At 47.5% G+C, this 18,169-nt stretch overlaps 2 protein-coding genes across 6 annotated transcripts; one reads left to right on the top strand and one right to left on the bottom strand.

Annotated features, from left to right (window-relative positions):
• Positions 1–5,800: 5,800 nt before the first annotated feature.
• Positions 5,801–7,854, bottom strand: acyp2 (acylphosphatase 2, muscle type). Of its 5 annotated transcripts, none has more exons than XM_085922064.1 (5): positions 7,649–7,854; positions 7,422–7,438; positions 7,221–7,330; positions 6,825–6,875; positions 5,801–6,062 (listed from the first exon to the last, which is right to left on the bottom strand). In XM_085922064.1, exons 1-5 carry the CDS (start codon positions 7,704–7,706, stop codon positions 5,948–5,950), a joined length of 351 nt encoding a protein of 116 aa, XP_085778190.1. In that variant the 5' UTR covers positions 7,707–7,854; the 3' UTR covers positions 5,801–5,947. The 5 variants fall into 5 exon arrangements, with proteins under 5 accessions (XP_085778190.1, XP_085778193.1, XP_085778192.1 ...); XM_085922067.1 differs by having other exon boundaries at positions 7,422–7,469; positions 7,649–7,713; XM_085922066.1 differs by having other exon boundaries at positions 7,422–7,472; positions 7,649–7,667.
• A 7,558-nt stretch (positions 7,855–15,412) lies between these two features.
• LOC147050491 (uncharacterized) lies at positions 15,413–16,603 on the top strand. Its single transcript, XM_085922384.1, has one exon. It carries the CDS (start codon positions 15,413–15,415, stop codon positions 16,601–16,603), a length of 1,191 nt encoding a protein of 396 aa, XP_085778510.1.
• The last annotated feature ends 1,566 nt before the right edge of the window (positions 16,604–18,169 follow it).

Raw genomic sequence — 18,169 nt, 5'->3', positions numbered from 1 at the left:
AGTAAGGAGAGGGAAAAAGGAACCCCCAAAAGCCTGATTTGTTGTCGTGTCAATGTTTTGGAGGAAAACTGGCTTCGACTTGACCAAATAACATTATTACCATAATTTTCGGACTATAAGTCGCTCCGGAGTATAAGTCGCACCAGCCATAAAATGCACAGTAAAGTGAAAAAAAACATATATAAGTCGCACCGGAGTATAAGTCGCACTTTTGGGGCAAATTTATTTGTCAAAATCCAACACCAAAAACAGACATGAACCAGCAACAACAGGCTAAACGATACGGTATGCTAACGTGACATACACAAAGGAGGAGCTGAGAACGGGCCTGACGTAACATTCAGAGTTATTCAAGTAAGTATTACATAAATAACACGTTTATCAAACCATCTGTGTAACTCCAATTCATTAAATCCATCGATCGTGCTTTATGTAAACAATGCCGCGTATGCGCCGCATATGCTGACGTCGGACCCGTTGTAAGTTGCATTTCTAATTATTCCACAGACCCATATAACAATATATAAAGTATATTTCAAATAACTATCATATTAAAACAATATTATCAAACCATCTGTGTCAACCATCGGCTCTTTATTTAACAAAACAAGAGTTCAACGAGCCAACAACTACTGAACTTCCATCCACGGAGGTGAAAGAAAGCTCCGTAGAGTATGACCGGGCATGCGTAAAAACCATGTCCGAGCCCCATCCACCGTCCCCGGAAAAGCTACCCGGCCGAGCGCCGGCCCCCGGCTTCCATCCACGGAGGTGAAAGAGAGCTCCCGTCGAGAAGGACCGGGCGTGCGTAAAAGCCATAATCGTTTTTCAAACCTTCTGTGTCACTCCAAATCATTAAATCCTTCAAACTCTTCGTCCTCCGTGTCACTTACCGCTAATGATGCCAGTAGTACGTGGGGCCCTTCGTCATCTTCGTCATCCCGTGATCCAATCCTTTGCCCTTTATGTAAACAACCGCCGCGCGGCACGGGTGACGTCACTTGCAGTTCAGATGACAGTAATCCCTAGCTATATCGCGGTTCGTTTATCGCGGTTTCACTACATCGCGGATTTTTGAATTTTGAAAATTTGTGAAAAAAATCACATATAAGTCGCTCCTGAGTATAAGTCGCCCCCCCCCCCACCCAAACTATGACAAAAAACGCGACTTATAGTCCGAAAATTACGGTATGTGTTAGGGTTGAATAGATTAGGGTGATCATATTATGTTGGAATGTAATCAGTGGTGATTGACCTAGATTAGGGTGATCATATTATGTTGGAATGTAATCAGTGGTGATTGACCTAAGCTTGTCCTGTCTTAACAAAGGAGCAGAACAAAGTGCTAAGATCCTTTGCACTGATTGACCAATTGTAGAAGACGCAATCAAAGTTGTTTTGTCTACTCAACATTGTAAAACATCCCCCGCTATGATGTGATCAGAGGCCAGGTGTTTCAACCCCCACCTTGGCCACCACACATGTAAATTGTCACCCCCACCCTTCTTTTCTCAATAAATACTCTCTTGCATGGGTGCAGCGGCAGACTTGGTTCGGACAGTGCTGTGTCAACAGCATCGAACAATTTCTCCACTTGCAGAATTTGTTCGGACATTGTTGTAACTACAATGACGAACAGATTCTCCACGTGCAAGTGTTCAAAGGGCATACTGTCTCCTGTGTTGTTCTTGCACAGTAAGTTAGAGTCGGAACATCTCTAACAGTATGTAAATAAAATTTGTCAATTTGGCTGCTCATTGCCTTAGCCACGAGCAGACATCTCAACTGCGGCACAAACAGAGGATCAAGACGACGTGACTGTGAGCATCCCCATTGTCGGTCTACATGTGCTGCTGTGCTGTTCTTGCTCAACCTGCCGCTAAAGCACAAACAGAGATGCTACAATAACGAAAGCACACTGCTGTTCATGATGCAGGCACGCACATCTCTCACGTGATCGGGTGAAGCTTTCACAGATGGTTGCCATGCCGATAACCCCCGCTTTCCCAACTAATAGGAAGCCTTCCCACAGCGTGCACGCACACACACAGAGTGCTGCGTCAGGCTTTCTGTTGCCATGGCAGCGACCCTGGTCTGATTTTACAGACGGCGGTCGTAAGTCACCCGAGGTGTTCCGCAAGGACGTGAGAAGCGCCGATGCCATTCCAGGTCACATGACACGCTCACCGCGTACACTATACATCAAAGTCCTCGATTAAGCGACATTTTGCAATCGAATGACGTGGAAAGCATTCATTTCTGCATGGCCATTGTGCCGCTCACTCAGGTGTGGACGTCTTGGCCACTAGGGGGGCCTATTACACATCAATCCATCAATTTTCTATACTGCTTGTCCCCACGGGGCAGGGCCGGACTGGGAGATTTTTTCAGGCCAGGAGTCAGTTATGTAACCAGGCCACAAGTGCATGTTCACACCCACACTTAAATGCATGGGCACAAGCAAAATGCATTTGTGCGCACACACATGCACACAATCATTCCTTGGGTTTTGTTGGTTACTGTTGTGGGTGGTACCAGAAAAACAAATCAAAATCTCTAGAATGAGAGCGAGCAAAATAATGAAAAGGTCTCTCTGAGTCTGAGTCTGGCCTTTCCCTTGCACTGCTCTCTGGACTTGTCTTGCCAGTAAGTAAACTGGTAAGTATACCAGCATAATAATTATATTATTGACAAGAACACATTTAATCAATATCAAAAGAATGATATGGTTAAATATATGCTTTTTTTAAAAAAATTCATTCATAGTCATAGCCTATTCAATTCCATGCATTGATAGATGTCTGTCCTTTACCTATCAGCTGCTCTGAGCTCACAGTGGGCCTACTTTCTGAAGCACCCAAACTGGCAATATTTCCACCTTTGCATAGGAAACTGAAGAGAGAGCAACAGCAGTGTGTACATGTTCTACTAGGGGAGACAATCTGTGTACAATGTGATGCTCATAAACACTGCTCAAAAAATTAAAGGAACACTTTGAAAACACATCAGATTTCAATGGTGAAAAAAAAGTTGGATATCTATTCTGATACTGTCTGCATACACTTGCCACATGAGGCCGAATGATGTTGTTGGCTTCTCCAGACCCTTTCACGTCTATCACAGGTGCTCAGGGTAAACCTCTCATCTGTTAAAACCACAGGGCGCCTGTGGCGGACTTGCCAATTCTGGACTTTTATGGCAAATGCCAATCGAGCTCCGCGGTGCTGAGTAGTGAGCATAGGGCACATTACAGGCCACCCCCGTGAAGTCTGTTTCGGACTGTTTGGGGAAAAACATTCACACCAGTAGCCTGCTGCAGGTCATTCTGTAAGGCTCGGGCAGTGCTCAACCTGTTCCTCCTTGCACAAAGCAGCGGATATCGGTCCTGCTGATGGGATGAGGACCGTCTACGGCCCTGTGCAGCTCTCCTAGCGTAACTGCCTGTCTCCTGGAATCTCCTCCATGCTCTAGAGATTGTACTGGGAGACACATCAAATCTTCTTGCAACAGCACGCATGGATGTGTCCTGGAGGAGTTGGACAATCTGCGCAACTTCAGGAGGGTTAAGAAATTGCCTCATGTTTCCAGCCGTGATAATGACTCTTGCTAAAGCCAACACTTACAGTTACAAAAGATCAAGAGGGAGGAGCTTGAGAACCAGTCCTGTTTTGGGGACCATCTTGTTGTTGTTGTTGCCCTCTAGTGTACCTGTTGTTAATTCCATCAACGCCAATGCAGCTGAAAGTGATTAACAACCACGTGCCCGACCAAAACCTTATCAGAAAAGTCTCATTGAATTCATGCCATACCCTGATAAAAAAACTATTCTTTTATTTTTTTTTATTTTTTTTTTAGCAGTGTATGTAAACCAGAATGTAGATTTACGATTTACTTATAGTAGGTTTTAAATGACGTGTATGCATATATATATATATATATATATGCCTAAATATAAATATATATATATACTAATATAAAAAAATTGTTATCCAATATATCGACTGCAGTTTCACATTAGATTGCTGGTTTGAGATGTACTTTTATTTTTATTTTTTAATTAATATTATTATTTTAATCAACATTTATGTTATAACTTGTCTGGTGTTTTATTCCTTGTTTTTGTATTCGCCAAAATAAAAATCTGACATTTGGTTAAATGACAATATGTATACGTGTTTTACGTTGTTATATGAGTTGGTGTCCCTAAAATTAACAAATTCGGCATAACTTTTTTTCAACCTTTTATTCAAACACAAACACATTCGATATAATAACACCATCAACTACAAGCCAACAAATACAACATTAAAACATCAATGTTGGCATAACGTGTGTCAGCTGGCAATGGCATAGCGACAATGATGACAGTCACTCATTCGTGAATCTTCGCGAACGACCAATCAGCAGCGAGTGATAGATGGAGGAGGGACTTTACGAGTCAGTGACGTAATTTCCCGTTCACGAACGAGTCAGTTACGCAACTTCCCGTTCACGACCAGGTGAGAGACTGTTGCCAACGGATCAGTGTGTAGGTGTTGTATTATAGAAAGGTGTTAATTACCCGAGCCGGGGGGGGTGTAGTTGTATTGTTTGATGTGTATGGGTTGTTTCCACTGGATGTTGTAAAAAAAAAAAAAAAAAAAAAAAGACAAAACGCATCAGTCTGTGCGGGTGGGGGGGCGAGGGGGGACGATTCGTCGAACGATTCGTTTGAACGAATCTTTTGAGTGAACTGATTCTCAAGATTCAGTTCACCTAAAAGAACTGGAATTTACATCACTACTCTGTGTGGTTGATACAGACTGTGGGGGCGGGTGTTAATTGATATAAACCAATTGTCTTTCCCTCCTCACATGCTCCTGGCCTGAGTGGCCTGGCCTTTGTCCCTGATAGGCGGGCCGCCGCACCGGCAGGCATTAAAAAAAGAGTGACGCAGAGAGACTCAGGCCAGCAGGCCAATCCGAGGCCGGTGCCTCGGGAATACTCCCAGTTCTCCCGATGGTCAGTCCGGGCGTGCTGGGGCCTATCCCAGCAGTCATCGGGCAGTAGGCGGGGGACACCCTGAACTGGTTGCCAGCCAATTGCAGGGCAAACAGAGACGAACAACCATTCACACTCACACCTTGGGACAATTTGGAGTGCTCAATCGGCCTAACAGGCATGTTTTTTGGGATGTGGGAGGAAACCCAAGTGCCCGGAGAAAAGCCACGCGGGCACGGGGAGAACATGCAAACTCCACAGAGGGAGGGCCGGAGGTGGAATACTAACTGTGAGGCGGACGTGCTAACCAGTGCCCCACAGAGCCGCCGCCTATTACACAGACATTTAAGAGAAAAAAAAAGTCACACACACTCATGCAGGAATCAAACTCACGGTGTCGGCACACAAGACAGGCAAGTGTACCCGTATACCAGCGACTCCCTACACATAGACATATATCAAATAGATTTGACCATGAAACTGAGCTGTCATTGCAGTCGAGTCATTTTGTCTTCAAATTTAAGTTGTGTCAAGGTTTCAACGTACTGCAGTAGGTTAGCCGGTCTGTCCTTAAGGGGGCGGCGTGTCATCAGGAAGCGACGAACACCACAGACCCTTCCTTGACAACTTAAACCAACTCAGTCGTTGCAAGCTCATCTGCACTCACATTGTGGATCCGCTTACCTTTCGACGTTCATCCAGCCTGGCTGCTGAGTCAGTTCAGCTGGTGACGGGGTTCTGTAAATGATCATGACATCATAGTAGGAAAAAAGGCCATTTGCTGAGACGTTTTCAGAAAGAAGCAGAGAAGCAAAGAGCCTCAAGATGGTTATTTTAATGGTTGTCGAGAAGCGTGGAGGTCCAGTCCAAACGTGGGAAAGACAAACTCGCGTGGTGGAGAAGACAAACGGGCAAACGGGAAGTCAAGCAGTCCATGGCAACCCGTCGGCGGGGTGGCGACCACACATTAGTAGCGTGTGCTGAAGCCACTCATCTCCAAGGCCGACAGCGTCCGCTCATTATTGAACGACGTCCTCGTGATACGACTGCTCGGGCTGCCCTTCTTGCTCAGCCACTCCTTCCTGAACAAACTCGCACACACACGACTCAAATGCAACATGAACATCAACATAAACGTGCACATTTCAACATACACGCACAAAATTACAATCCCAAACACACAGGCAGGCGCACAGACACACAAGACATTGACAAAGAATGGTGGGAAATAATCTTCCATGGTAGGAGGTGCCATTTTGTGATGCGTGTGTACATGTACGCTGTGTGTATGTGATTATAGGAGATTGCAGAGGATCAGGGTCACATCTGAATAACGGCGTAGCTTCAAGTGCTTTCAGGACGGCTGGCGGTGGCTGCTTTCTCTTGACCTGCAAGACTGCCCACGCATGCATGCACGCACATGCGAGCACACGCACACAAACACACACACACATATGCACACACACGCACACACACACTTCACACAAACACACAGCTGGTATTAATGCTTTCATCTCATGTGGTTTAGCTCGTCGACCAAAAGCGGGAATCCAAACAGCAGTGTAGTACTCATCATTTCATTCAAGTTGATGAATGTTAACACTGGAAAGTTGAACTTTGAACTTATCCAGGGGGAAAAATGTAGAAGGGGGAAAAAAAAGTTTTCTTTGCAGCAAGACCACCCCCCCGCTGGCTTCTGGGCCTGGCAGGAAATGAGGTCATCAAAAAGGCTTTTAGACAGACAGGACAGACGGCAAGACTTCTTCAACCCTATGTGGAGCGCAATTTGCAGTTGCCGGTATTGATGTGTGCTATCGGAGCATTTTACTAGTGCGAGTACCTACTTGCAGCTTTCTTCTGCATCTCCTCTCTGTTGTCCTTTGACATTGTGGCCGCTAGTGTTCAGAATGAGATACCACATGAATAAATGCTTGGTTATCTGGTTAAATATCTTGAAGAAACTCAGCAGTATTGGCGCAAACCATTATTCAGAGCAATTAGGAAACCGCGGATGGGCACATCACTGAGAAACATGCAGAAAGGCAGCTTGATGGGCAAGGTCGATAGACTGTGAGTGTGTGGGCGATGTCACCATTCAGCACACACACAAAGCGGGTCAGTTTGACTGTGAAATTTGATGTGTATCTGCTTTCTGGGCATTTTGCGTTTGCCAACACAGGAGCGGACAAGGTGATGGTGAGGAGCGCCACCTGGCGGCGTGTGCGAGGCATATCGCTCACATGTGCTCGACGGCGTCGGCGGGGCCCTGCAGCTGTCCGACCACGGTCCCGCCACGAGTGTTCTTCACCCAGCCCACCACGCCCGCTTGCGCCGCCTCCTTTTCCGTGTACTGTCAATCGAGCAATGACGTCACGTATGCACGCCGGCTTCTTATCGTGGACAAAGTTGCGCAAGAAGAGCACTAGATTGACTCAACTCACCATCCTGAAGCAAACGCCTGCAAACAAAAAGCAGCAGGACGCCAGTCTCTGCTGAGCGACAAGTTGCAAAACACATGATGCTAAATTAAGAAGCAGATCGTGTCACTCGCGAGCACGCACGCACGCAAACACACGCTCGGACGCACGCGCACACACGCACACACACACGCCGAAGGAAAGCCAGACCGCACAAACAGACTGAGACTTGCGACTAAACGTGGTCGAACCTTGCACATGTCCAAAGACTTCAAAGTCGACAGAGAGCAGTTGACTTCCTGTTGACATCTGCACAGCAAAGAGCAAACAGACGAGCAAGAAGACGAGCAAGTTGCGGTCGTGCTTTGTGCGCGCGTGGCTCGTGCTGGTGGTCTTTGTAGTCCTTTGGAACTACAAACATGTCTCTGACACTCAACTGTGGCGACACCCCAGGTGTTTCATCAATTAATGACATAGACAGTCCAACTCTGATGTCGCGGTTATGGAACTCGGTCATATAGCCATCCATCCATCCATCCATCCATCCATCCATCCATCCATCCATCCATCCATCCATCCATCCATCCATCCATCCATCCATCCATCCATCCATCCATCCATCCATCCATCCATCCATCCATCCATCCATCCATCTTCTGTACCGCTTTGTCCCCACGGCGGTCGCGGGCGTGCTGAGCCTATCCCAGCCGTCATCTAACTGTAGGCGGGGGACACCCTGAACTGGTAGCCAGCCAATCGCAGGGCACACAAAGACGAACAACCATTCGCACTCACACCTTGGGACAATTTGGAGCGCTCAATCGGCCTACCAAACATGTTTTTGGGATGTGGGAGGAAACCGGAGTGCCCGGAGAAAACCCACGCGGACACGGGGAGAACATGCAAACTCCACACAGGGAGGGCCGGAGGTGGAATGGAACCCGCACCTTCCTGTGAGGCGGACGTGCTACCCAGTGCGCCCCCGAGCCGCCCCCAATAACCAACTCTATCCAAACAATTAAGCAACAAACAAACAAAAAGGTTGCGGAAATGCAGATATCAACTTTCAGGTTTTCTTTTTTTTGTTGTTGTAACTCTACAAACCTGTTACTACGTTGCACGACGCCTCGTCCACATGATGCAAACGATGATATCATATACAGTCCTACAATTTTGTCAGATTTGGAAATGTTATTTCGCTAAACTTCAAACTAACGAACGGCCTTACATGCAAGTCAAAATGTTTACTACGCTAAGACAGTCTTCTTCCGTGTATGCTTTTCACCCTTGATTGATTTTAAGTGATCAATTGATAATATGGCGTTATCGAAAGGTTCCTTGTGAACTTCGTCAATCTCGTCAAAAGTGCAAATGCTGTTGTATTCTTATCTTGCCTCTAGATGGCAGCACGTCCTCACTCAAACCAGGACAGCTTCCTGCCGGTCGTCATGGCAACCCATCATCAGTGCGTGTGCGCACCTGCTTGTTTCTGTATTTTGCGGCCGGCGTAACTAATAGTGAAATAATAATAACTGATAATATATGATCAGATAGATTTTTGTCATCCACAAGTGAAATTCACATGAAATTCAAACATGGAAAACCGCAAGATTATTATTTTAAAAATATTATTATTTAATGGCATGCAATAAAATAAACATGACAAGAAAGGTCAGCCTAAGTCCAAAGTTTCCTTTTGGGCTTTTTTTTCTTCAACAACGTTTGCAAGTTTCATCTTTACATGATGCCTGTGTGTGTACGTATGCGTGTGTTTGTATGTGTGTGTGCACAGCACGTGCACATGTGTTTGTTGGGGTGACATTACTAAAAGGACTCGACATGTTACGCAGCAGTCAAAGCTTTGAGCCCTGCGGCAACACACGCGCGCGCACACACGCACACCCACACACGCACGCGCGCGTACACACGCGTACACACGCACGCACACACACGCGCGCACACACACACTCAAACTGCCTCTCAGCTTTGCTTTGCGTCCACATGCGTGACTACTTCAACACACGTGCAGAGCAACCCCCACCCCATGCATGCAACCAAAGCGCCCGCTAGCTGCACACAGCAGCATCTTGGTTCCCCTCACGTTGCTGCGTAAGCGTGCGTGTGTGTGCGTGCGTGCGTGCGTGCGCAGCAGAAAGAACACTGCGACCTAAAAACGCAGCTCACTGAGAGCGACTGCGCGCTGAACAGAAGGCTCAACCAAGTGTAAATGTGTGGACACACACACGCATGTACGCGCATACGCGCACACGCACACACTTGCACAATCACACGCACTGTCTCATTTTGGGTTGTGCTGGCGTGGAACTGAAACTTTTCCCTGTGTGTTATTTTTGTTGAAGCCGGTTGCTCCTGTTGCGTGTTGTTTGAGATGTCCGTCGTTGAGCAATGAAAACAAAGATGTGGATTAACAGTTGGTTCTTTATTGGCAAGATCTTGGGTTGCATGATGGTGGCCAGTACACAAGGCACGGCAGCAGATGAAACAACAACCCCCATTCGCCAGGTCAGAAGGTTTTATACTGTGCAGAAAAGGCGGGAAAGCGTCACCTGACCATTTGGTGGCTATGTCTATTGGAGAGTCACCGCCCTGTGTGTGTGTTGTGTCCGCCGTCTGTGCCTATGTGTATTGGAAGATTACACAGTTCTGTGTGCTGCATCAGTGCTCTTGATCGAGCAGTCATGTTTATATGCAATAATAAGAGGATTTGCACATATATGAACGTGAAAAAGAATATGAGTTTGACTAACTTAACAAAATATGTACACATTGCTGTTTCTCCCACTTCACTCCCACAGATCATTTTTTGTGTGGTCAGGCAGCAGCCAAACCCCCGCCAAAGAGCCCGTGCAAGAAATGTTGTGTCATGCAGACAATTTTGTTTGATGGTTAAGTTGCCGCCGATGTCAGGGGAGGGGCTGTGGGGTTTTCTGTACGACCTCAACGAGACCAACTGAGCGGTGGCTCAGCTTCAGAGTCGGGCGGACAAAAACCTCATGGCCCAAAAAGACAAAACAGTCCGACCTCAGAGCGCATGACTATTTTAACCCTCCTGTTCTTTTCCTTTCTCAGGAGTAGCAATTACGCTATGGGGTCAGTTTGAGATGCAAATGATCATAGAAAATGTGCACTGTAAAAATCAATGTCTAAAATACAAAGCTATTTTTTAATTCAGTGATGAAAATCAACACCTCATCTCCTTCGGGTCAAACTGACCCACTGACTCTGAATCAAGATGAATATGAAGGAATTTTATTGAAACACTACTTTGAATCCAGTTACAAGAATTTTTTTATTAACTTTAAATGTGGGTCAATTTGACCCACCACATAACAGAAGGGTTAAGCGGAAACAAACCGGTCAACAGTCCATCGGCACGCTCAAATATTTTTCTTGATCAATGGAGTGACTTTTCTTGAGCTCTTTCCACTGTTTGCTTCCATTTGTGCTTTATCAAGAGGGAGTTGCCGGGACTTTGTTGGGTAGTGCCGAAGCCAGCGTGCTGCAATCTGTCCTGGGTCAAGAGCAAAACTTTGAGACGGGGGCAGGAGATGAGCTCCGGGGTCTGGCGTCTCTGCAAAACGTTCAAATCTAAATGTTGATGGCAACAAATTGCCTTTGCACGCTTCCAACTTTGTCTTGGTTGGCCCGCTTTGCAAGCCGCGCCTTTCCTCGTTAGCGCGGGTGTTCCCTTTTCACATTTTCGGCCCAGTGATTCCGCCTCGCCAGCGTGCTCCATCTGTGTGTGTGTGTATATGTGTGTGTGTGTGAGAACTGAACTCTGCATGAACCCTCACTTGAACCCTGCGTGAACTTGACTAAACTGACCCATTAATCTACTTTGGATTAGAGCTGGACAGTGGCCCGCGAGGAGCGCGCAGCGTCGCTTCTGCTTCTTGTTCTGCTTCTGCGTGGGCGCGCACATGAGAGACGTGGCGACGTGTGCAAGCGTGGTGTTTGGTGGCGGTCTTGACGGCGATCAAAATTTCCTCCGGCTGACTCAAACTGATCGTGTTGACGTATCGGATTGGGTTGATTTATCTCAACCTGCCTCAATGAAGTCAATTGATACAAAGAGTGTGGACGGTGACGACATGCGACGCCAACCTGGAACCCAAGCATCGGCCGCTGTTACTGTGGGTTACGGGCGTGGCTGGTCAATGAAGAGCAATGTTATCGATGACATTGTATGAACGCACGATTTCTGCGATTCTGTCGTGGCGAATGATCAGATTTCGCTTCACGCCGATGGTGACGTTCAACGACTCGTCTGCCGCCGTTCATCCGACAACATGCGAAGCAAACAAAGGGCAGTTTGACAGGCTGCACACAATACAGCTTTCTATCTGCTGCTGCGCAGCAGACATGGAACATGTCATGGGATTTTAGGGGAGTTTCCAGCCAACCTTGAAGTTCGTCTGAGGTCCAATCGAGAGCAAAAACAAACCCTTAAAACAGCACCACGGCCGAGAGCAGAAGAAGTGGAGCAGGTCGACCATGCACGCTTGGCCGCTTGGCGTCATCACCAAACATGGCAAGCACATTTCCCTCAAAAATCTGTGGAGGCTCAGCTAGTCAAAAGACCGCTCGCTAAGTTGCGCTCGCCCGCCCCATCGTGCACGGCCGAGCGTCTTTCGCACTCATTCACAAGCAGTCCAAGCTGGCATCAATGTAGGTCAGTGTGTGAGCAGCCCCAATACACGGCTGACATGTGTGTGTGCTGATGTGCGTGCGTGCGTGTGTGTGTGAGTGTGAGTGTGTGTGTGTGCGCGCTAAAAATCCCAGAATGAATCAAGCCAATGTTTTGATTTGCAACGGACGCTTGCACGCCGGTGGGGCTCGTGGCGACTCAACCTGATGCCCCCCCCCCCCCCCCCCCCCCACGGCCAAACACACACACACACACTGCACAGACACACTGTGGAGGCCGCAATGTGTGTGCATGCTGGAAAAGCCTGACATTTGCATGTTGCACGTGTGTGGCGTGCTATGGGCGGAGCCTAACATGGTGCGGGGGCTTGGTCCCAGAACATGCAGTTCTATTATTAGCCCTAAACTCACCATGACCTCAAAGCGGGCGACGAGTCAGTCTGACCTTTTTTCATGCAACTGGCACTGTAATCACAACGTCATCATAGTAAGCGCACCGCCGGGCCCGCCTGCCCCCACTTGATGAGACCCGACAGACTTGGAAGGAAAGCCGAGAGTCCGTGAATCATGGGGACAGACTGCGGCACTCAAAGCCTGCAATTATGTCCGGTCATCAAAATCTGAAATACACTTTGCAATTTCTAGCGAGCGCTCCCACTAAATCGGAATTTGCCGGCAATCAGACAAGATCTTGCCAACGTGTTTGTCTCGGAGCATGCAGAAGAATGGCCAAAATAGTGACAAAATCTGCTTTTGGGGGCGGAATTCATCCAATCTTGCCACAGAAAATGGTTAACTTGTCTGCAAGCAACTTTTCCGTGGGTCTGCTCAAGATACAAGTTTACCGGTAGTGTATTGATGAGAATATGCGCGCTTGCAAAATAGTTTTGCTGCTTGTTTGGAGTTTGACAAACCCCCCAAAACTTGGTTTTATTTGCACCGGTGGGTTCTTCGACTGGCTTTGACAGATGGCGCCCCCACCCGCCCCCGCGTCCCGCCCCTCCTAGAAGGTCACATGACCTTCATGCTTGTGACGATGCTGTCATATTTGATAAGAGTTGCTTGGAAACGCAGCACACCACATCACACCACGCCTGCTTCTTACCTGGAGCCCGCCGGTCCTTGTGTGCTTGTGTGTCCGTCCGTCGTCCGAGACGACCGTCGGCCGGCGCACGACCTCGGAAGCGAAGAGAGGTCATTCAAGAAAGTGAAAGACAACGCGAGCGGCGGCGTACGCTTGAGAAGACGTGTCACGTGCGCTCATGCAAAGTTCTCCAAGAATTCTTTGAGCTGGGTGTAGAAGATAAAGGCGCGACCTCGCCGACCCGGCAGAGGACACGTTGCTCTCAATCAGTGTCACGGGGCAAAAAATTGCGACCGACCGCATGTCCAAACCTGTCCAAAACTCGCTCACAGAGGCTGCAAACGGATGAGACGCTTCCACAAAATTTCGCTGCCGCTTTCGGGGCCGCGTCCGACGTGGGTATAGACACAAAGTCAGACCAGAGCTTGGCTTCCGTCAAAAGCAAAGGCTCTCCTCGGCCGTATGCGACCGTCCACTTTGCTGACTTTTTGTCTCTGCGCTCCAATTTGGAAGACAGAGAACCAACAGTGCAAAATGCAGAAGGCAAGCTAGATGGACGGAACGCTCGTTTTGGCCTAGCCAGGAGAAGTGATTCATTGTGAGCGTGCGTGCGGTGTCTTGTCATGCTTGTGAATGGACTCCTAACGACGCTTTTGTTGGCGGCTCACATCCACTTCAACAGAAACACCATCTGGCACACACACACGCACACACACACACGCACACACACGCACGCTCGCACACACGCACAGCAAAGATTTAATACAGTACACGGTGACTTGCGCGCGCGCGCACGCATGCACGCACGCACGCACGCACGCACGCACACACGCACACACGCACACACACACACAACAAATATTTAATACAGCATACGGCGACCTGCGCACACACACACAACAAATATTTAATACAGCATACGGTGACCTGCGTGCGTGCGTGCGTGATCTGGATTTGAGCGCTGTTGTCATACACAATGTGCAGCGAGTGCAAACAAACAGCCACGATGAGCAAACGCGTCCAAGTGGCACAGCTGATGAAGGCGTTAAATTATTTGCCCGCCAATCTTTTGAAAGCTCATTTTTGGGTAACCGTGTGAAGATTTGCCGAGCAGTGGAACGCAAGAATGAACGCCCATCAGAACTGTCGAGACGAAGCGTGTCTTGTGCTTTTCATTTGGGCTTTTTTCAAACACCTTTTGACTCATGTCTTGCAGGGCAAACTAAATGATGACAAAATAAGCCATTTTCATCACAAATATTCTATTTGCGATGATTTTCTTGCGAAAAAAAATCATACTAAAGGTTATTGCGGGGTTGTGAAAAATACTTTAAATAACAAAGAAAATAACTCCTCCCCCAAAATGTTATAAATCTGCGATTCCCTAAATGCCAGCCTACGCATGCGCCTGGGAACAAAAACACGTCGTCTGAGTCAAAAAGAAAATCACTTACATTTCATACTGTATTTACAGGTGTGTAACAACACCCAAATGCCATTTCCGAGTTTGTGATTATTATTGATTGATGTTTATTTGTTTGCGGTATTCTCTACTGTACTTGCCAAACGTCCAAATAAAATATCATTCCTCGTCATTTGGTTGCGCGTCAAAACTTGCAGTGACAGCTGCTGCCAAGAGGAGGCGCCAACCTGCCAGGATCGACCTACGTCGGGGTGTGAGCGTGTGAGACGTTGTGCGTCAGCGTGTGTTGCCCCCACCCCACCCAATCACACGCATGAGCGCACAGGCGTCGCGCACGCGCGGTGTTTGCCCACATGATGATTGTGCTTGAGAAAACAAAGCCGACCGACGCGCACGAGCTTCAGGCGAGAGCGCGGCTCTGTCGACGTCACGCATGATGGACTTTTGGGGGGAGGGGTCACGAGAGGACGCAAAGACGAAGAAAAAGCAAAGAACAAGCGAAGTTGTAGCTGAAGCTCCTCCTTAATTACTCCTTTCTCTTGCTCTCTCTCTCTCTCTCTCTCTCTCTCTCTCTCTCTCTCTCTCTCTCTCTCTCTCTCTCTCTCTCTCTCTCTCTCTCTCTCTCTCCCCCCCATCGTTCTGTCTCTCATCCCGTGGCACGCCTTTCTCCCTGGCTGTCACTCAGTCGTTTCCCGCCAGGCCAGCAAAGGAAGGCAAGGGACCGGACGGGACGCCACTTTTGTTGTGGTGGTGCGGAAAAGGGGGCTCGCGCAGCTCGCCACGCCGCTGCAAACTTTTTGTTTGTTTTTGTTTTCTTGTTTTGCTTCCCTCTCGGGCGGCATGGAGGAGGCGAAGGAACCGGTGCGATGTTCGTCGTCGTTCAGCATCAAAAGCCTCCTGCTGCCGTCCACTAAGTGCGAGGCCCGCGGCGACTCTTGCGGCCCCGGCACACCGCTGCACGAGCCCCTTTCTCCGGTCTCAGACGCGGAGAGGTCCCCGGAGGGGGCGGCGGGCTCGGAGCCGGACAAGACGCTGCAGGAGGGAGGCGAAACGGCCGCGGAGGAGGGCGACGGCGGTGTGGGCGGCGCGTCGCCCGCGCCCAAGAACGGAAAGTACGACAAGCCGCCGTTCTCGTACAACGCGCTCATCATGATGGCCATCCGCCAGAGCCCCGAGAAGCGGCTGACGCTCAACGGCATCTACGAGTTCATCATGAAAAACTTCCCCTTCTATCGCGAGCACAAGCAGGGCTGGCAGAACTCCATCCGCCACAACCTGTCGCTCAACAAGTGCTTCGTCAAGGTCCCGCGCCACTACGACGACCCGGGGAAAGGCAACTACTGGATGCTGGACCCCAGCAGCGACGACGTCTTCATCGGCGGCACCACCGGCAAACTGCGCCGGCGCTCGGCCACGTCGCGCGGAAAGCTGGCCATCAAACGTGGCTTGCGCTTTGCCCCGCTAGGCTTGGGCGGCCTGGGTGGAGGCCTGGGCGAGCGGCCGTCCAATCCGCTCTACTGGCAGATATCGCCCTTCCTCTCCCTGCAACCGCACCCACACTCGCACCCGCACCCGCACTACAACGGGGCCTCGTCCGCCGCCGGATTTCTCGGCCAGGCGGCCGGCTATGGCTCGCTGCTGCCGGGCGTCGAGCAGCTGGCCAACGGGGACCTGGGCCGCTCCGTGCTGCAGGGCAGCCTCACCAACTCTTACAGCGTCGGCCTGCTGTCAGCGCAGGGTCCCGCGGCGGCGGCTGCCGGCTACTTTGTCTCGCCCGGAAGCCAACATGGCCCACAGGGAGCGTCGCCGCACTTGCAGCAGGGCTCGACCGGCTTCAGCGCGCTGGCGAGCGGCGGCAGCAGCAGCCCCCCGCCTCCGCCCCAACACTCGCACCCGCACTCGTTGCTGTCGGACCCGCTGAGGAGCAGCAGCTCGGCGGCGGCCTTCTCGCAGTCCGGCGTGGCGGCGGCGGCTTTTCCGAGCGTGCTGGGCCAGCAGAAGCGGCTGGCCTCCAACGCTTTCCTAAACTGAAACGCAATGCTAAGCCCTCTTTTCCTTTTCCTTCGTTGGCGGAGGCAGCGCTACAAAAAAAGAAGACGACAAAAAAAATCTATATTTCAAAGTATCTAAGACACGGAACTCGGCTCTCCCCCACTACAACACGAAAGTATATTTATATCAACGTCTTTCTTATTTATGAGGACCTTTTGTATTTATTTTATTTAAAATATCTCAATGTGCGTGTGTGTGTGTGTGATGATGATGATGACGATGCTGCACCCTGAAAGCGCACAAACATCTATTATTTATTAATAAGATTGGCAGCAGACAATCAACTTTTAGGCAGGAACTATTTTTTATCCCCAACATTATTGATAATAACACTCAGAAACAAGCCTTACATTAGCGAAACAATCGGGGGTTGAAAGAGCGGAACAATTTTCTTTTAATTTTTCATTCTCAGGTCAACGTGCTTTAAATAATCTAATAATAATAACAATAATAATAATACATTTTATTTTACAGAACTCATAAGTTCAAAACAAAACTCATCACGGATGGAAAATTATGCAAAAGGTTTGAATATGCATTGCGCGAGTGTGATGTGAGTTTGTGTGCGTGTACATGCGTACGTGCGCATATTCATTGAGGGCAGCTGAATAAAAAAAAAACCATATATATATATATATATATATATATATATATATATATATATATATATATATATATATATATATATATATATATATGTGTGTGTGTGTGTATATGTATGTGTGTGTGTGTGTATATATATATATATATATATATATTTGTTTTTTATGTTGTGTGTATATTGTGTGTATATATATATATATATATATATATATATATATATATATATATATATATATATATATATATATATGTTTATGTTTTATATAAATATATGTTTATGTTTTCTTTATATATGTATATATATTTATGTTTTTTATGTTGTGTATATATATATATATATATATATATATATATATATATATATATATATATATATATATATATATATATATGTTTGTTACGTTGTGTATATACATATATATATATATATATATATATATATATATATATATATATATATATATATATATATATATATATATATATATATATATATATATATATATATATATATATATATATATATATATATACAGATATACACGCACACACACGCACACAAACCCAAGCTCGACTCGTGACCCGACGTGGCCCCGTTGCCATGGAAACACTGGTTCGGCACTAGGTTATGCAGGTTTGAGGAGTTTCATGTTTTGGAAATTGTTTGGGTTCAATTTGTTAGTTTTCAAATGTGCATTGACAGGAACTTGATTGTTTGCTTTTTTTTTTTTTTTTTTTTTTTACACTTGAACTCCTGCTAATGTTTCATTGACTTTGATTTTTGTTTTCCCCGCAACTACACTGGAAAAAACGTGTTGAATCTCCTCGATTTCTTTTCTCATGTGCTTGCACTCAAACAAATCATGTGGCTTTTGATCAATTTTTGAAGGAGATGCATCTGGATCCAGAGAATTAGATTTTTTTGTGTCAGCCCCTTGACAA

Source organism: Syngnathus leptorhynchus, chromosome 10 (genome assembly GCF_054491065.1).
Source record: "Syngnathus leptorhynchus isolate UIUO chromosome 10, UIUO_Slep, whole genome shotgun sequence".
NCBI lineage: Eukaryota > Metazoa > Chordata > Actinopteri > Syngnathiformes > Syngnathidae > Syngnathus > Syngnathus leptorhynchus.
The sequence above is the reverse complement of the archived record's forward strand: the minus strand, read 5'-3'. Positions and strand labels throughout refer to the sequence as shown.